Source organism: Poromitra crassiceps (genome assembly GCF_964638095.1).
Source record: "Poromitra crassiceps genome assembly, chromosome: 10".
NCBI lineage: Eukaryota > Metazoa > Chordata > Actinopteri > Beryciformes > Melamphaidae > Poromitra > Poromitra crassiceps.
In genome coordinates this window covers 19,604,619-19,626,020 of record NC_139631.1, presented here as the reverse complement: position 1 = coordinate 19,626,020, position 21,402 = coordinate 19,604,619, and the positions used below count along the sequence as shown (strand labels likewise).

Genomic DNA, 21,402 nt, shown 5'->3' with positions numbered 1-21,402 from the left:
AGGCATAGTGACTTGTGGCATCACTGGAACACACACACACACACACACACACACACACACACACACACACACACACACACACACACACACACACACACACACACACACACACACACACACACACACACACACACACACACACACACACACCACCACCACCAGACATACAGTTGCTCAAATCACCAATGCACACAGCTTTCTCTGCACCATTAGAAACACCCAGTAGAACGTCCATGCACTCAGAAAACAAAGATGAATGAATGAGTGAATGGATAAATGAATGAATGAATGACATCAATACTGAGGCTACAGCAACCCCCCCCCCCCCACACACACACACACACAGGTTTCCTAATCATTTTATGTGAACAGCACAAACCTTCGAGTTGTATTTCTTCAATCCGTTCTGAACCACATGATATGAGGCACATAATCTGATCCCAAGGGATGCAACCTACATGCAACTTGATCGCTCAAATTAGAATTTGTCACTGTTGTCATGACAATAAATAAATATTATGTCATGATCACCTCAGACAATTGTCATAATTTTTGACATCCACAGCCTTAGCTGAGCCAGCAGCAGCTGTCTGGAAGAGAAGATACAAGGATGGAAAGAAAGCGAATAGCCGACTTGGTTGGCATTTGAAGGTCCCTCAATTCAAAACTCTTAAAGGCTCATTCTGTAACAAAAAAGGGTTTGAAACAAGCAGGTACAAAAACAAATGTGACATCTTTTGTTATTGTTGCTCAGTGCAAACGTGTCTTTTTGACATTGTCGTCAGTTTGTATTGTTATCAGATATGGGTTACATCCTAAAATAGATATGAACAGTCGTCCAAAAACATCAGATGAGCAGCAATTTGGAATTGAAGGCGAAGGCCTGCGGTGTGAATGTAACCTGAGATCAGAGCTCAGGTCACATCTGGCCATGCTAAACGGGCCAGAAGAAAGTCAACTCAAATCTTGAGGGTGACTGTCAATGTGACTCCTGCAGCAGACACTGCAGTCACCCAGCAGAATCACAAACAACGATCAGGTGGCTAGTGTCACAATGTTTGAGCAAATACAGCATCTGTTACAGAAGAAGTGAAATGGAGAAGACGAATACAATTACTCTTTGACAGATGTTCCTTACAAAGATGACAAGAATCGTTGAGTTAGTAAAATGTCTAAACTGATCACTACTGGCTGACAACCTCAGCAGGTAAACAACATGTGTTGAAAGTTACACAAGTTTATTTTTTACTCTTACAGTCTGACGTGATTATCATAATTTCATAGTTTTCAGCAGCTGGTACAACCCTACGGTGATTGGTTTGACTATTTAGCATAATGCAAAACGCCCCTGCAGGGTGAACCTCCTGGAAGAGACAGGGAGGACAGATGTATCCTGTGCTACTGCATGGGATAACTATCACAAAACTGAAGAAAAATACATCCAGTTTTTCTGCAGTTAAAAAAGTTGAGTGTGTGAGCAGAATTGTGTTCGGCCACAGCTATGCCATTTTACGTGCGATCGGGCTGAATCTTTCAGGAAGTCTAAAGAGCGCCTCTGTGAGTGACCTAACAGAGCCGTATTTTTTAATTAGGTAATTAGGGCTGATTAATTGCCCTAACTAATTACCTAATGATTGTCCTAATTACCTACTGATGATGTGATGTCACTCAAGCAATAATGATGGTCTCGACCTAGTTTCAAGATGAAGACCAGACACGCTGCCTCACGCCACACGTAATCTAGTGACATAGCGACCTCATCATCACACGTACTGTAATCCTAGCGTGACGACAAGTGCAGTAATCCCAGCGTGACGTTCGCGTGACGCACTTGCCTAGGTGACGCCGTTAATGTCGTCAGTGCAGTAATCCCAGCGTGACGTTCGCGTGACGCACTTGCCTAGGTGACGGCGTTAATGTCGTCAGCGCCGAGGCTATGACGCGGCAGTATTTATAGCCACGCCGGGCGCACCACCGTCCTCTTGCCCTGACCTCTAGCCGCTGCACTTGAGCTGATCTAATTCCTTGAAGCCGCGTTTCACCCCACCCACCTCCCCAGTCCACCACCAATGTATTGACTCCTGAAGAATCCCCTACGGGGGGGGGTTCTCTATTCTAGCCCGAGCAGATGCCCTCCCGCCTCAAGAAGAGAGGCATCTTGCCACGGAGTCACTACGCCAAAGAATCAGTTGCCATGCTGCCACGCCATCAGAATTAATGCCATACCGCTTCAGGCCATGAATCTTATCGCCATGCCATACTTTAATAAAGCTTGCTGATTAACCTTACCCTCTGGTCTCTCATGATTGAAATGCCATTATTTGGTGGTGACATCATCACTGATGACATCACTCACTGATGATATCACTCATTGATAACATCATCCTTGAGTGCTCGAGTGATGCTCAAGTGATCACTGGTGACATCACCAATTCTATAACTGATATCATCAGTGATTTATGATTAATTTGAGTGTGTCCCAGAGGCTATGCAGACCACTGTGTTCCAAGCCAGGGAGGGTCTAACTCCCAGGGAGGGTCTAAATCCCGGGAGGTCTAACTTCCAGGGGGGGGTCTAACTCCCAGTGGGGGTCTAACTCCCAGGGGAGGTCTAACTCCCAGTGGGGGTCTAACTCCCAGCGGGGGTCTAACTCCCAGCAGGGGTTTAACTCCGAGGGGTTCACTAGTATGTATAAGGCAAATGGTATATAATAGTGTCACTATAACCACGTTTTTGAACCCATTAAAGATTTGGCATGATCAAATCTTCCCATTTCCGTATGCATTATAAATTAAGAAAATCTAAAAGATGTAGATGTTGACAGATCTACATGAAACTGTTGCAAACCTTGAAACACGCTGAAACTGTATGCAACACAAACGTATAGCAGGGTGATGACATTGAGGAGCGATAATGAAGCGCCTGTCCTTCTGACCTGCAGCATAAAATTGTCTTTAAAGTCACATCTGAGCAGAAAAACAACTAATTCCCCCGGGCTTTCTTCTTATAAGACACAGTGTTATTGCATCTTAAACTGTGACCATCATTATTAGCACACCGGGGGCTTGTCATTGTTTCAAAAGCCAGTCATCATGTAGGCTAGTCCTGTGACAGATGTCTGTGTGAGGCTACACGCTGTATAGACCCACTGCAGACTCTAATAAATCTCAGCAGCACCAACATTCAGCCATCCCTCTCTACACAGCATCTGAAATGTAGCATGACCTTTCCGGTCCCATCAGACTGCCAGCCTGTCTGCTTGACGTGTTTGGGTTCAGTGTATGCTGACAGGAATCTGGGGGAAGAGCAGAGCACAGCCAATTCAGAGATGGGAAGCCACTTATTCAGATCTATCCTGCTTTGACACGTCTCTCCCTCCTCTGTGCCACACTCTATTTGAGAGGTCTTGTTGTAAAATGCTAGTTAACTATTTTGGGAAAAGGTTATCTGTTATTGATCAGTATTTAAAAGACTTCAGACTTCTCACAATGTTGCTGTTTTGCAAAGGGCACAAGATGCTTAATCATTTCAACAGCATTGAGTATGAGTGGCCAGGAATAATTTGGAACAAATTAATTTCTGCCTCAGGGTTTGTGGTGTAAGCAGGACCAAACTACTCATAACAAAGATCAGAAGAGACCTCCTCTCCCTCAGAGCTGGAACATCAATTATTTTAGCACCTCTGCCTAATGGGACATGGCAGTTGTGCAATCAGCATGTACATGTGTCAAACAAATTGCACAAAATTGGACCGGTTTTATTTTCCAGTGTGAATGGATGAGCACACAAACCCGCATGCTTGTTTGGTTTTTCTAATTTCACTTTCTATGAGCAGTTAAGGCTGATGGAGCACAGGCTATTTCCAAATCCCTTGTACCAACTTAATTATGGATTATGTAAAAATTAGAATTTTCCTCAGGAAGTAGGTCTCTTAAATAGCATTAGTGTTCTGTAGCAAACAGATTACCCGTTCCGGGACCTTTCCCATCAAAATGAATGTTTTCCTATTTAACGTAATGATGTTTGAAACTGTTGTAGTCTTAGATGACGAGTCAGCCTGGTAGCAGCAGTAACAAACAAAATCCACTGGCCATCTGAATTATTTATACTTGCACTGAAAATGCAATTTAGACAGCAATTATAGCTGGATTAGATGGACAGTTGGATAACTACTATTTTGTTGCCCCTGGTTTCTGTTTATGCTGTATGCTCAATTTCAACAAAACTTTCCAGCTGCTTTACTTCTTTTATTGGCCCCATACTTTCTCATAGTGCCAGATAGCCATGCAGGATTGTATTAATTTCTACCAGACTGATGTTAATGAATTAATAAGTTTGATTTAGTGGTGCGATGCTTTTATTTTTGATTTTCATTTCATTTGTTAAGTTCTGTAAATACTAAACAAAATTATGTCAACAAAAAAGGGCAACTAAACTAGTACCAAAATGGTCACTGCGGCAAACAAAATACAATTGAAGGCAGTGGCTATAGATCCTGAGAGACGATGAGAACAACAAGATTTGTCCTGGGGATTTCTATATGTGATATTGATTGTGTGCACATCAGGCCATATGGGAGCAATTATGTGATAGACCTGGCCGGGGCTCGTGACCGTATGGAACAGCTGCCATTTGAGGCGTAACAAGACTCTCTTAAACAATGCTCTATTGAAATGCAAGTAACTAACACACCTCCAAAATCAGGATAATAATAGTGTGCATCAGCCCAGTGACAGAGTGATAGTTAAACGATCAAAATTCAGTAATAAAGTCTCCCTCCTCTTTTTAAATTATATGTTCAATATTGTGCCTATTGCCCAAGATTTAGCCAATCAGACCTCTGTAATTGTGCTAAGACACAACAGTATCCGTATTCCTAATCAATCTCTAGGTTATTTGTTGTTAGAGATGGAGAGAGTATACTATCCGGGGTCCAGCTTCCTCCAGCTAACACATCTAGCTATGGTAAAATACTCATTGGGGTGCAAACACTAACCTTGCGAGGCAGCTGGATTTGCGAGATCACGATAATGTGAGAAATCCATCTTGCCATGCTGCCAGTTATGTGTTTGAATCTGTCCCAGCAATGGGCCGGACCAATCAGTATCGAGCTAGCTACGGGTGGGATGTAGGCCTGAAAATTTGTATGGCGGTGGGTTCTGATCCGGGGAAGGTCATGGGCAGGTTGTAGAGTCCTGCATTTGGAAAGTCCTGGAAACCATCTGGACACCACCATCATTTCCGGCCAAGCAAAAGACGCAGTTCAGAATCAGAAATCAGAATCAGAAAGACTTTAATGATCCCCGGGGGGAAATTGGGACAAGTTACAGTTGCTCGTTCACATAACACAGATAGCATACAATAAAATACACAGTAGTAATGCGATAGTAATAAGCAGAAGAAGAAGAAGAAGAAAGAACACAACATAGCATGGAATAAACAGTATAAACAGTAAACAGTATTAAATGCAATAGGAGCAAAATAGTGGAGTACGTCTAAGTAAGCAATACGTAGAGTAAGTATACCTTACGTGCCAATTGTCTTTATTGCACACTGAACTTATATTATTCGGCTTGCCCCATACGTTACACGTGGCTCAGCCAGGCACTTTTCCAGTTAGCCTATCTTAATTGCACACTGAACTTATATTATTCGGCTTGCCCTATACGTTACACGTGGCTCAGCCAGGCACTTTTCCAGTTAGCCTATCGGCTGGCTCAGTCTCAGGGAGACTGAGCGTCTCCGAGGTGCTCTTTTAAGAGAGGCATTAAATAGACCAATGGCCACAGGCAGGAATGATTTCCTGTGCCTCTCCGTGTTGCATCTAGGAGGAATCAGTCTCTCACTGAATGTACTCCTGTGTTTGACTAGCATGCCGTGGAGTGGGTGCGAGTCATTGCTCATGATGGAGCGTAGCCTTAGTTGTATTGCTTTGTGCTTGTTTAACCCTGGCCAATGCCGGGTACGCTAGTGCAACATAAAAACACAGCTCAATGAGCTGGCTGTGCAATTATGCAATGTTACTTCCCCAAAATGGACGACACAAACAATCAGTATCTTGCCCAAGGACACTTCGACATGCAGACTGGAGGAGCCGAGAATCGAACCACCGACCCCTTTCATCCAAAGCGGTTAGTGTCCACCCGCTCTACCTCCTGAGCTACAGCCGCCCATATACATGTAAATGTTGATATGCAACATATCTGTGGTTTGCAGAAACGTAGAATGCCAACATTTTATTCTGGCGACTGACCCCTAACCTAACCTAACCTAACCTAACCTAACCTAACCTAACATAACATAACATAACCTAACCTAACCTAACGTAACGCAACGCAACGCAACGCAACGCAACGCAACGCAACGCAACGCAACGCAACGCAACGCAACGCAACGCAACGCAACGCAACGTAACGTAACGTAACGTAACGTAACGTAACGTAACGTAACGTAACATAACATAACATAACATAACATAACATAACATAACATAACATAACATAACATAACATAACATAACATAACATAACATAACCTACCTAACATCGTGTGGAAAGAGTCTTTGTATCCTGGAGTATATCTGGTCCTATAAAATGGCCTAATATTTCCTGGTCATTATGATAATACAGAGTGAACATTGGACCTAATTACTTGCACCAGATGGTCGCCCAAACCATTACCAATCCACCATCATGCTTATTACCAGTCGACAACAGACGTAGCTTGAAGGTATCCTTTGGCTTTCTTCAAATGTAAACTTATCTGGATAGGAAAAGGCTGAAAGATGACTCATCAGACCATGTTATTTTTTTCTCCATGGTTGAGGTTTCAGGTTTTGGTTCTTACACAAGGTTATAGATCTTTGCTTTGGCCTTGAATACGAAGGCTTTCTGAATGGCATCTCTGTCAGAATACCAGCTTTGTGAAGCTCCTCCTGACATACAGCAGAGGTTTTGCTGAGACTGTCACAGAGGTGTTGATTCTTTCTATGGTGTTTAGTAACTCACCTGTTGGGTTTCTCTTTTGCACACTGTTCCTCTTTACTCATGCAGTGAAAGACGAAATGGGTTACATGAAAGGAGACGATCCACAGTCGTGCATGTGCCATGTAGCTGGTATGAAGCAGCTGTTCAGATGTTATGGATGTGTTATAAATCACTGTTTATAAAACAAATAGTTTTGGTCCTTGATTATGGTTGGCTGAGCTACATTCGAAGCCGCTGTCTATAAACCAGTGGTTCTCAAAGTGGGGTCTGAGGATGCCCAGGTGTCCTTGAGGGGGTTCCAGGGGGTCCCCAGCAAAAAGGGGAATCATTTATTTCCACTATAATACCATCCATAAGTAACACCATGACAGAATGTATGACTATTTTGGTCATGGGTTTCATACACTTTCTGTAACAAAACATCTAAAAGCTCAAATCTTATCAGATGGGGACCCTGGGACAAAATCGTATTAACTGGGGGGTCTGTGGTCTAATTAGTCCTAGATGTGAAAAAGTTTGAGAACCATTGCTATAAGCACACACCTGTGAACCCATCACAGTATTACTGCGCCTCTGTGTGTTGTTGCATCTGTATGTTGCTTGGCAACCATTCTGCTAAATGTTGTGGATGAAGGAATACATTGTTTGGCAGAATAATTATTATTTGTTAGCAATATAGCGTTTTGTTGTTGTTGCTGTGCATTTATTTTATGAAACCTTGCCAGGATAGAGTATGGGCAATAGCTAAAGGGGTTTTAGCCATTGTAAAATCACTGTAGCCTAAACTACGGCCTCTTGGGGCTTATTGTTTATTGTGTCATCTCTAAGAATAGTAAGATGTTAAAATGTTCATATACTGTATATTTGGTCACAATTCAGAAATGATATAAAGCTCTCTGTTAGGGTTTCGATGGTTGAAAACATCACCATTGTTTGAAACAAGAATGAGAAGCAGCATGAGCAAGGTCGTGCTGGGAACCATGTGGGTCACGTTTCAGCTTGGTACACTCTAGTCAGGCAGGAGGATTTACGGATTTAGCCCAGGAAAAACCGTCATGCAAATAAGCCAAGGTGAAATTGCTCTAGTGCGCTAGGTTATGGTGTGTCAGAGTAATAATCCTGTTAGATTTGTTAGCGTGGAATCCATGAATACAAAAAAGGTACTTGCTTTGATTTCATGTGTGGTGGAAATTCAGAGATATCCACTGTTTGAAATGTCAATATCTAAGACCTTGTGTCATTTTTGGTATAATTTGTCTCATTAAGTTCAGTCACAGGCCTTTTATTCCTGCCAAGGGGCTCAGTCTGCACTTGGAATATTGAGTCTCTTCTTACAATAATTTCCATATCATTGAAGTGCCTGGGAGTGCCTGAGAAAAGCACTGAAATACATACTTTCATAAAGTTTTGTGTTGATCTAATGATCGTTTTATTTAGCATGTCAATGGCACATAATCGTTTGTCTTTCAATATCGCTTGAATCCTTAGTATCTCCACAGGGGCCATTTCTTTTGGGTTCTTTTTGCTGTGAGGAAACAGCAACAATCAATCAACTGCTTTTTTCCACATACGGGTGGCATAGCTCTTACCTTGACTAAAATCACCAGAGACGTGATTTTCAGAAACCAATTTAGAGCACAATAACTACAAGGATGAATCACCAAATATTGAGAAGGAAAGAAAAAAAGTCTAAAAAATATGTTGTTTATTAGTCATTGTTCCTGCTCAAGGTTTGACTAACCCTTCTGTATTTTTGCTTATTTCCATTGGGGAGAGAGCTGAGGAGAAAAGTTACTGTAAGGATTATAACTGCCCTCCAGTGACCTCATCGCATCATTAAAACCCAACAGAAACACTCCAACTAAAGAACTGATGCATAATTAGCTCCAGGAGCCGCAGCCCTGGTCCAAAATGAGGAATTAGTTGTTTCCCCAATTCACTCTGTAAATAAATGCTTTGCTTGCAAAACTTGAACGGAAAAAAAAAGTTAAATTGTTGATTAGGTCACTTGGGGGGGGGGGGGGGGGGGGGGGTGCTAGTGCAACAAAAAGACTGCGGTAAGAGAGCAGAATGGTTTGTTGTGTATCGGCACTTGACTTCACTTTACTATCACATCTCTGGGACATTCTCAGCTTAATCCCTTACACAACAAATTATAGCTATTTTATTCTTTAGTTTCTGTTTTATAAAATGTATCTTAATAACATCTTGTGTCGTTGTTTAATTTTGTTAAATGTCAGAAACTTCGTCCTCCAGTATAAGTTACAGTGTGTATCCATGGTGTATTTGCATTGTTTTTGCTTAAAATAATGAATTCTTCAAGACCTGCTGAAGGCTCATAAATATGAATAGGAGTTAAGCAAATGCGTAAATCACGAATTCTCCCAGCTCTGCTTTCCTTCACATAACAAGAGAGGCTACCGCTACAGCATATTCGTCAGGGTGCTCTGAAGCCGCCTTCCTATCATCGCTGTACCGTGTTGGAGAATTCTTGATCTCTTGGTCTATTCCTGGGAGGATACCGTTGACAGCTTCTCGTCTCGCTGTCTGGCTACCACTGGCTTCCATTAGGCCAGGAATTGCAATATGATGTCTTTGTGTGAGGTTCACCAGTCGCAGCACATTTAGAGCTAGCGAAGCATAAGTGATACTGAGGCAAAGAAAGAAAACATTTATTGTTCATGAATCCAGTGTCAAGACAGGTCCTGGCAGAAAGAACAGGGAAGTTGAGGTCTTGGTTTGAGGTGTCTGAAATGAGCCCCGCCTCCCCCTCACTTTCAACAGGCAGCTGGACTTTGGAATTGTTCCCATCAAGAACAATCAGCACACGTTGTGTAAAAGCGATACATTGCAATTGCAAAAAAGACAGTCTAACATTCCACATGACAACTAGATTTTACATTTGAACTTTGTGATGCCAATTTTAGTTTATATACACACTATATTATTATAAAAAATTTACAGAATAACATTTTTGTGTCTCAGTGCAAAAGATATATTCAAAAAGAATATCATAAAAGCCGTGCCCTTGATAAATGTTCCCCCACATCTTCCCCTCTCTGTACCCAAACAGTAAAATAACTGGCCTTTTTAAGAGGCCATGAATAAATAACCAACATAAGCAGTTTTACAGTCACCGTCAAGTAGCAGCAGTGTTTCAGCTTTGACTTTAAATACATATTCACAAACACCAGTGTGTCACTGTACACCCACAATTCATCAGAACAACTAGATAATATTACAGTTGTATTAATAATAATTACCTTGACAATAACAACAGAAAAAAAGTATCACATCTGCATTGAAGTATTTACATTGCTTATTCAAGTTCTGTGGCTTATTTTCCCGTGTGTGAATTTCCCAAGTAAAAGAAGGCAATGGAGTGTCTCTAAGGTAAAGGGCTGGGAGTGGGGACATCAGCTGGTACAGATGCTGTTGATGGAGATGATGGCTGGGTCCACCAGGCCCATCTCCTCGTGCTCGTTCACACACAGCTGATAGCCGCAGCCCCGCCGGCGCTTCAGTGGGGTCACCTTGGCGTCGGGCTTGGCGCGAGGGGGCAGTAGGAAGCCCACGCTCCCCGCAATCAGCATGTGCCAAATGCTGTGGATGTAGAAGTAGTTCTCCTCCGTCTCCACGAAGGCGTAGAGAGCCACAGCGGACGTGGCGATCATAGTGCCCGGGAAGAGGAAGAACACCCAGCGCTTCCAGGTAGGGGGGTAGCAACGCCGCCGACGGATGGTACGCACCGTCTGACAGACACAAACAGACAGAAAATCAGTGTTTTCAGCTTGATCATTTACTAAGTTTACAACAAAAGAACTACAGGCATCCGGGTAGTGCAGTGACAGATTCCCTGACTACCAACACGAGGGTCGCAGGCTCGAGCCCCCGTGTTAAGTACAGTAACAAAGTATTTGTACTTAGTTACTTCCCATCTCTGCACGTACTGCCAGTGAAACGCCTCGCTGTCAGGTGAAAAGAAGCAGCTGGCGACTGCACATGTATCGGAGGAAGCACGTGCGAGTCCAGTGGTTTTCAAACTTTTTCACTTTAACAGCTGTGACAGCTGCAGTAACCTTGAAGTTATACAGATGGGTGACTGAAACATTACGATGGATAGAGAATATCTTTGGCATTTTCAATTTCAGAAATGCCAGGAGGCACCTGGTCATTTCATTTTACTCCTTTAGAGATGGTGTGATTTATGTATTCATTAACTCAATTATTTTCAACTGTAAATAGCCTACTGACAGCTCATAGCCTAGTAAAGACAAACAATTTCAAATGATGATGGTATTTCCATGCATAAATCAGGAACCCCACTTGGATTGGATTTTTGATTGACAGATTTGAACTTCTCCCCTAAACTTACAGCACATGACACCTCTGCAAAGCAGCAGACGCTCTGTGCCCTTCGCTTGACTGATCTAATTTGGTTGTGTCTGGGAACATTCAGAATGCCAGGCTTTGCAGAAACATGACAAGTTGATATGAAAGGGCCTCCAAAGAATATGTACGCTGCTGAAATGCAGGAGTACGCCACTGAAGAGAATGCTGAAATGCAGACACACAGTATTGAATAGCTAATAAATTATAAAGTGACAAGTAATCAAAGCATGTGCCCAAAAGTTAGCGTATCTTTGAAAAGCTGCGACATTAGCATTTGACCTTATGACAATATTGCTGCTCTCAATTTGCTATTGTGGCTATTTTGTCTGAGTGTGTTCACATTGCCATGGGAAATGGATGAGAAAACAATGCAGCTTTCATTTTCAGTCCTTGCGATGCTGCACACAATCTGTGTGGACTTCCATGCTGTAGATTTTGTCCCAGTATACCCAGCCATGCTATTTGCACTTAATGAATAACATTATGTCAACAAGCCATCTATAATTGAATTACAGATAAGCCAACGCCTTAGGAAAAGACTCCCAAATAGTGAAAGCCTGTGGCTTTATGTAATTCTCTGAAAAGGCTCCTATTTGAACGAGCAAGATACAAAAGTGTCGTGCAGGAATTCTGAAGTGTCGTTAATCTGTGAAGAAAGGCATCTTGTCTATGGCGACATACTGTATCCTACCTTCATGTCAAACCTAGAGGGTTTACTCAGAGGAGTTAAACACTACTTCATCTTTCCCTTCGCTTCTGTACAATCCTACAACTCACAGAGAGCTATCAGAGCTACTGTACAACTCCTACACTCGATGCAATGCAAAGCGTTCTCCGAGGAGGCCACAAACCTTGTTTTCAAACTCATGTCAGAGCTTTGGCGTTAAAGGCCTTTTTTCTCCTCCAGAACCTTGCCTGGAAGACTATTATTTTTTATCTTCTCAGTTCAGGGAGCACATTATGACTCAGAGTAGAGTCAGTGAAAGTACACGCTGACTTATAATGGAACTACAAGGCGTGACTAATACCCGCATGCTGGGAAACTTTTAAAGCTCCTCCATGTTAACCATGCTATCGCGAAATAGCTTCATTGGTCAGAATGCCATAGTTTCAGGCATGCACATGTTCCAGCCCCATGTACCCTTAAGTGACCCATTCAGTCCCTTTATGCCTGGAACAATGGAGGGAGCGTGTTCAAACTCAGTGTGGGACTGTTAGCCCATGAAACATCATCGCTACATTATGCACGAGAAAACCCAGACATTTCGTCCTGTGCAAAAAGTGTCAGTCTTACAGCAGTTCACTTTCAAATGCGACACATCTTTTTCAGTCTATTTGGGAAAAGAATAAGCACTTACAGTATGTCATTCTTTATCTCTAACGTAGAGGATATGGAAACACTTTACTTGAGGGTGCATAATGACAACTGACATGACACTGTCATAACCATGACATGACACCTGTCATGAACATGAAGGAGGCGTTATGAATGTGTATGACTGTTGTCATTAAGTGTCATCAAATTATGTCATTGTTAATGCAATGTTGACATTGTTTGAGATGTCTTCGTTATGATAACTTGACATTATCCAAGGCAACATAACCTGTCAATGTCTTTGTTATGACAATTTGACATGAACTAAGACAGTGTAATTATGCTTCATGACATCTGAAAAGTTCAAATTGTACCAGTGTAGGTGAGGTCAAGGAAAACACTCATGACACAGATATAAACTCATTTCACTGTGTAAAATGACAATGACAATGACGTGATGACATATTAATGTTCAAATTGTACCACTGCAGTTGAGGTCAAGAAAATATTATTGACACCGTTATGAACTCATTAGAAAGTGTAATTGCACTTAATAACATGTACATGTATGTCATGTTTATGACTATGGTTATGTTGTCTTGCCTTGGTTGAACATTCATGAGGCCTCCTTCATGTTCATGACAGGTGTCATGTCAGTGGTCATATGCACCCTCAAGTTCCTAGCAACTATGTTGACATGGCAATACATTTATTGAATCTTGAAGTAAATTGTTAACGAAAAGGATGATCATTTTGTCACCAAGGACATACAGTACTGTAAGTGGCAAACTTTCCTTCGAAAGTAGCCTGCCATAAATTGCTGTTTTAATTTTGCTTGGTCATTCTGTAATAAAAAACAAAAACAAAATGCACATGAGTATTAGTGAGGTGCTGGCCAACAAGAGCAGACTCAAAACTGAAGGTAAGGAAATGTTATTATTTGGTAAAGACCAACATTTTTGACAATGTCTGTATCAGCGTGATCATTCTGTAAGCACAGACTACTATTGATGTGTCTATTGTTTGTACTGTAATAAACCTGTGCAACGGGTAGACAGGAAATCTATGGCTTCCACTTACCCATGCTACAGCCATGATGCCCAGAGCAAACAGGCTAGGACCCAACAGGTTCCACAGGCCGTGGCGGTCCAGCTGCAAAGCCATGGACAGAGACATCGCCCCCAGCAGGTACAGCACCTGCACAGACAGACCACACATCAGCAAAATTTAATTCTCCACATTCAAAAAGTCAATGATAATAACAAGCGCAAACCTGTTAGCCCACGGCGCAGTGGTGTAGACATTCAGCTTTATGACACCACACCTCCAAAACCCATAGCCCTCTAGCCACTCCCTTCCCTTACCCACCCCCCCCCCCCTCCCACCAGCCATATCCCTCTAGCCACTCCCTTCCCTTACCCACCCCCCCCCCCCCTCCCACCAGCCATACCCCTCTAGCCACTCCACCTACCCATCCCTTGAATCCCGACTCTACCACCTTCCTATCCCTAGCTACTGCCCTTTTCCCACTAAACGCACTAAGGATGCTTTCTCACTGGGAACGACCCTTTCATTCCGTTCCGTTCCGTTCCATTCAGCAGCCGGGAACGATTACCCCCCCTCTCCTCTGCCCCGCTGGTCAGCTTTCACATATATTATAATATTTCTTCCGTGCTCGTAAACGGAACAGAGTGCACTTGCGTCATCAACTATGCGTGGAGTTTATCCTCGCCCATGTGTTGTCTATGTGGTTCGGAACGGTTGGCTTTCACACTCGCAAGTGTTCCGTGCCCGGGCACGCCAAAGAGCTCCCCAGACCACCTTTTCAAGTGGATCCTGTCACGGTTCCCTGTTGCGCGCCCGGGCGCAGAACGGAACGCAACGTTCACACTCGTCAAATGTTCCGAAACTGGGGTCAATTTGGGGACAAGTGTGCTCGGGAACGGTACCGGGGCACCAGTGAGAAAGCACCCTAAATGTCCATGAGCTAACTGCGTGACTGACTGAGTGACTGTCCTGACTTTTCCATGTTATGACCCCAGCAGGGCCGCTGGCCCAGCGCCGTGGGAAAGAATAAAGGGAATGTGTGTTCAAGACAAAGCCAATGCATATCTGCCTTTGAAGAAATTAACATTGGTCGGGGCTTGCCAAAAGTTGGAAAAATGGCAATAGAGGCCCTTTGCAATCATGTCTTAAATTGCTTAGCAACCACGGGTAGTGCCATGGGGGTCCTGTGGAGAACTTACTGTGCTCAAATAACCACGCCAAAAAAAAAAAAAAAAAGACTTGCAAAAGATTGTTGTTGTGTGGGTGCTGCCAATTCAGTAAAGTCTTTAAGAAAAAGGGTCCACCCTGTCTGGTACCCTAAGCCAATTTACTCTCTCAAAATGAGAGGAATCCAAATTAATATCCACTGGTAGCCTCAGAACAATTCTGACAAGCTTGTTCTGTGATGTCTGAAGTTTTGTTTTGATTGCCTTTCATACCAAGCACAACAGGCATAAATCAAGGTGACACTGAATTAGTGCACCAGCCAGGGTTTTCAAAGTCCAAAAATGCTGAGATTCTAGCCAAGAAATTAATAATATAGTATGGTTAACTGTCAGTACCTTCAAAGCCATGTCTCACCAGATAAATGATTGTCCAATAACCAACCAAGAGAATTAACTATGGATTTCTCAACTATTGTGGTATCGTCAACCATTAGGCCTACTTTAAAACCATCAGACGTCTTTAAATTATGTATAGAACCAAATAAAATAGACTCAGTTTTGCCAAGATGAGAGATCGCTTGTTGTCACTTAGCCATCTACTAACCAATGTAAGCTCTGAGCTTAAGGTTTTTTCAATCACACTTTTATCTTTCTGCGACACAAGTAAGGTAGAGTCATCTGCATAAAGAAAGAGATCAGAAGAACAAGCTGATTTTAGCTAGCATGCATGCAAATCAGCATGTAAATCAGATGTTAACAACAGGATAGTGATAGTTAGCTAAGATATACAGATACTTGTAACAAGCTGGCATTATCTAACAAACAATTAATCAGATGTATCAGTGGAGAAATGATGAGTTCCCAGTCCAAAACAGCACAGAAATGAACCATGTCTATTAATTAAATTCTGTTGAGTCGGCCAGGTTGGAGATTTAGAAGAAACACAACCAGCTGTTCACAGCCACTGTTGTCCAAGAGCTGACGGGTCCATTATAGCTGCCAAAGACACCTGAAAGCTCTCTATGCAGATTGAGAACCACAACATAACAACATAAATACAATAGAAACCACTGCTACAAAAATAATTGAACTTTTTTCTTTTTTTTGTCAACCTCATAATTTGACAGAAAGCCGCAGGACAGAACAGAGATACAGTGCGAGAGACAAGAAGATCGCTATGCTTTGGGAAACCCAAGCCTGTCTGTCCAGACTGCCTGGGGTTTGCATTGGTCTGTGGCTGAGCTGGAGGAAGACGGTAGCAGCAGGGAGGAGGGACTTGAGCTGGAGGAAGACAGTAGCAGCAGGGAGGAGGGAGGTGAGCTGGAGGAAGACAGCAGCAGCAGGGAGGAGGGATGTGAGCTGGAGGAAGACAGCAGCAGCAGGGAGGAGGGATGTGAGCTGGAGGAAGACAGCAGCAGCAGGGAGGAGGGATGTGAGCTGGAGGAAGACAGCAGCAGCAGGGAGGAGGGACGTGAGCTGGAGGAAGACAGCAGCAGCAGGGAGGAGGGATGTGAGCTGGAGGAAGACAGCAGCAGCAGGGAGGAGGGAGGTGAGCTGGAGGAAGACAGCAGCAGCAGGGAGGAGGGAGGTGAGCTGGAGGAAGACAGCAGCAGGGAGGAGGGATGTGAGCTGGAGGAAGACAGCAGCAGCAGGGAGGAGGGATGTGAGCTGGAGGAAGACAGCAGCAGCAGGGAGGAGGGACGTGAGCTGGAGGAAGACAGCAGCAGGGAGGAGGGACGTGAGCTGGAGGAAGACAGCAGCAACAGGGAGGAGGGACGTGAGCTGGAGGAAGACAGCAGCAGGGAGGAGGGATGTGAGCTGGAGGAAGACAGCAGCAGCAGGGAGGAGGGATGTGAGCTGGAGGAAGACAGCAGCAGGGAGGAGGGATGTGAGCTGGAGGAAGACAGCAGCAGCAGGGAGGAGGGAGGTGAGCTGGAGGAAGACAGCAGCAGGGAGGAGGGACGTGAGCTGGAGGAAGACAGCAGCAGCAGGGAGGAGGGAGGTGAGCTGGAGGAAGACAGCAGCAGCAGGGAGGAGGGATGTGAGCTGGAGGAAGACAGCAGCAGCAGGGAGGAGGGATGTGAGCTGGAGGAAGACAGCAGCAGCAGGGAGGAGGGACGTGAGCTGGAGGAAGACAGCAGCAGCAGGGAGGAGGGATGTGAGCTGGAGGAAGACAGCAGCAGCAGGGAGGAGGGAGGTGAGCTGGAGGAAGACAGCAGCAGCAGGGAGGAGGGAGGTGAGCTGGAGGAAGACAGCAGCAGCAGGGAGGAGGGACGTGCAGAGAGGAATCGGAGATTTCAGAGCGTGGAAGGGATGACCCGCCTGCAGGAGAACAGGGCTAATTGGCGCAGAGCAAAGAGGAGAGGAGCGATGTGGAGCAGCCTGAGGACTCCATGCAGCAACGGTCATCAGTCATACTGTGCCACTGGATCGCACTATAGCACACACAACATGCATATACACATGAACATTGGCACAAATGCACACACACTCAAATAATAAACTATAGACATTGACTAAAATCGACCGAACACTAACAGTAATCTTTCTTATAGTCTTGTCTCGAATCCCTAAAGGAAGCACAACCCCCCCCCCCCCCACACACCCAGCAGTCCGCTAAATAATGTATTTTACCGGACAAAGCTGAAACCTACTGGTCACCTTTCTATGTACAAACACAATATAATATGGACTGCTGGCTGGCTGGTTCACTGTGCCGAGCCGCAGAGCAGAGGACCGGGCAGCCGGCTCCCTCCGGGCGGACAGCCTATGAGGGAGAGAGCCGATGGACAGTCTTGAAGCGTAAGATGAGTCGTGGTAAATAGCGATACTTCTGGAATGCAATTTAACGAGCCAATTACATGTCCTTTGCATCTGACATTAAATTAAGACATTACCGATCTTTTTTTTGTTACATGCTTATTGGCTAAGTATATTATGGGCTAGCAAAGTCTGCTCATGTTACCTGTTTGGAATTTTCTCCTAGCCATGAAGATTGATTGACAGCTGTCATGTTATGATTGAAATTGGGTTGAAACTTTGATAGTACTAGTTGACATAAACACACTGTAGAATTAGTTATGAATGAAGGCAACTGACTTTTGATGTGAAAAACCAAAGAAATTGGATTTTTGTCAAATTTTAACCTGATGCACACAGACACATACACTAGCAGGTGGTTGTTGGTCCTTCACCTTCTGCTGCGGTCATGCACACACACAAACAAACAAACACACACATGCACACACACACACAAACACACACACACAATTCCACTTGCCAGTCCTGACATGTGCGATTTGATTAGTGACTGCGTACTGCGGCGCTCAGCAAAAATGAAAACTCTAGAGGACAGCAGATGTTCGGGCAGTCTCCCTCCCTCCCACTACTCCGCCTCCTTCTCCCCCTCCTCGCTCTCTCTCTCATATGGACATGGACACACACGCACGCACGCACACACACACACACACACACACACACACACACACACACACACACACACACACACACACACACACACACACACACACACACACACACACACACACACACACACACACACACTTTCCCTAAGACTGTTCCATCTTGGTGTGCAGCCAGGGAGTGACCCAGAGAGAGGATGCACCTGTTAGTGTTTACTGTTATCCACCACAATATGTCAACAACCACAGAATTTAGCACATACGCATCGTTAAATTCCAACACATTGATCTTTCAATTTGAGACTACAAAATGAAGCATAAGCAGGACTCATTAACAGACCTGCTTGATACTTTTTTCGCCCCAGGTTTTCCTCCTCAGTAGCACTCTTCTCACTACTCTAATCCCTCTTGGCTTCGGGGCTTATCTCAACTTGTCGGAGCACTCGGCTTAGATGTGGCCACATTGTGTATTGCCTCCATAATTCGGCTCAACACACGTCACAGTGGACATGACCTGGACTCACTCCTCTCTTCTGCAGCCTGCTTTCACAACTACAGGGTCTGTAAACATCGAGTCCCATACATTTTATTCCTCCCAGCTGAGCCGTTGGACTTGGCTTTCCTTTAACGAGGATTAGGGACGTACCTGTTTGATGATAGACTTGAGCCTGGCCATTGCGATGACAGTGACCCACACAGACATGAGCGAGCCGAGGAAGTCACAGAACTGCAGGACGTCGTACTCCATGATGCAGAAGACCACAATGCCTGGCTGGTCACACGCATGGTAGAACTGCCAGGAGGAAGGGGAAAAGTTTTAGCCTTGGGCCAGCAAGAAGCACAGAGTTGCTGTCACAGAGAGAAACCATACGACTGCAACTTTGGTGATCTTCTTAGTCCTGTACACCATCGTTTAGGTGTTGAGTGAGATCAGTGACTCTTGGGGCATTGATATCATTACAAATCTCAGTGTAAATTAAAAAAAAAGTGTGGGCAGTGAAAAAAATAAACACTCTATACAGTATACAGTATCTATGGGTGGGGAAGCTAACTCTGTGGTCATGAAGTCTTTCGGACGACTTGTTCTGTCCTACCTAAAATCCATCATACTGTAGACCCAATCCTGGACCCCCTGCATTTCGCCTACAGAGCCAACAGGTCTGTAGTAGATGATGCCATAAACATGGCCCTCCACTACATTCTCGTGCACCTGGACACTGCAGGAACCTATGGCAGGGTCCTGTGTCGACTTGTTTTACTGAAACAAGTTGATCATGCTGCTAATCAAGCTAGCTAGCGATAAGGACATTTCACTTCCTATATGTTCTTCACAATAAAAGTGTCCTGTTAGTTTGTCAGTGGAAAGCTTAATATGAAGGAGCTGCAGGAAGAAATTGAGTTACATCCAGGAGCACTGAAGTTACGGTACATACTGCAGTAATAGCCGTTCAGGGTGCAGAGTGTGAGTGATATAGGGGCGCTATTCTCACTAATAGAAGTCAGTGTAACATCACAAAAAATTTACACATTGGGGCCTTAATAAGGTGCTTAAATCCCTGCCATTTCAAATCATAATAAATAAATAAAAAGCTCAAATCTCCACTGAAAAATCTGAAGTTTGGTATCAAGTCAAAGAAACGTGCGATGGTTAATCCCCTTTTCACCAAAACACTTTGGATCTCATTGGACAAATCCATTTCCACAGATATATTTGAAACTTTTTTTGTTTATATTGTTTATATTTGAAAGCATTTATAATAAAAAGATCAGGTGTACTTGAAATGTATTGTCCAATCATAACGCTTTCTCTCTCTTAGTCTGTGTGGGGAAATTGTAGTTTCTCTCATATCTCATAAAAACCCAATAGCGGCACATAAAGCAGCAATGTTCTTCATAATTGTTTGTGCCGCTATCAGACCCAAAAATATTTCATAGGTCCGCCCCAGTTTAGTATTCTGCAGAGGGTACAAGACTGCAGCAGTCTGATACTACAGAGGCAAATGAGTTTACTGCAAAATGTGGTGCAGCCATCTTTTTATTTTTCAAATAATTAATGTTTGTGCACACTGTCCATTTTATAAATTAAATAACTAAAACAATGTGTGACAGTCACTCACCGTGGAGAAGAACATGGTGAAGATATAGACAGAAGCCTCCAGGAGGTAGTGGCTTCGGATGGCGATGGCCACCGGCGGAACGAACATCAAGTTGCTGAGACAGAGGAGCAGGGTGGAGAGGAGCTGGAAGCTGTAGGAGTAGGCCTCCGAGTTGTCTGTGCATCCCCAGCCATCCCAGCCTAACACACACACACGCGCACGCACACGCACACACACACACACACACACACACACACACACACACACACACACACACACACATGGTTACAGTGGTTTCTGTTGCGTTTGAGAGTAAGAGCTGGACAATAAATTGAAAAAATATATAAATCACAATATGGACTTCAGCAATTACTAAATCACAGAGGCTGCAATATACTTGCTTAAGAGAGGGGCATCCAAAATGGATGAATAGATTGTATTTTATTATTTATAATAAATAACCTTAATAGTTTCAAACCAGCAATAATCACATCTCACGAGACCTTCATAGACTACAGATATTGCCGCTGCGAAAGAAAAGTTTAAATTAAAGCTGCAAATGGGGCCTTGCAGCCGCGGCCTCGTTGCTAGACGGCGACCGGGCGACACGACTCTGAATTGTCATGCGTTTTGGACACTGCACGAAGAAGTTACATGTTACTTCCTGTGTCCACTATGTGGCACTAGAGAAGACCCAATAATTATATGTCATAGCTCACAGTAAAATAAATAACAATAAAATGAACATACAAAATGTACAAAAGATGTGATCAAAAGTCAACATCTAAAACAACAACTAAAACAACTTGCAAAACGCATGGTGTTGGCTTATGTGGCTAGCGCTTAGAAACGGGAAGGTCTCGCATCAAGTCAGAAGCGTCATGCCCATTGTAACTGAGGGGGCAATTGCCCCCTCAGATTTTTGATTTTTGATTTTTTTTTAAATAAACATAGGCTACGTTGCCATGCTGCCACGCC

The 21,402-nt window shown here is 43.8% G+C and overlaps 1 protein-coding gene across 1 annotated transcript in view; it reads right to left on the bottom strand.

Annotated features, from left to right (window-relative positions):
• Positions 1-10,402: 10,402 nt before the first annotated feature.
• Positions 10,403-21,402, bottom strand: part of LOC310784300 (transmembrane protein 8B-like) — a gene marked incomplete at both ends in the record, with an annotated part of 28,544 nt that continues 17,544 nt past the window's right edge. The window contains 4 exons of the mRNA XM_083645316.1: positions 10,403-10,738; positions 13,774-13,890; positions 18,975-19,121; positions 20,446-20,624. Coding sequence (XP_083501442.1) covers positions 10,403-10,738; positions 13,774-13,890; positions 18,975-19,121; positions 20,446-20,624 — 779 coding nt within the window. The remainder of the gene's footprint in view (positions 10,739-13,773; positions 13,891-18,974; positions 19,122-20,445; positions 20,625-21,402) is intronic.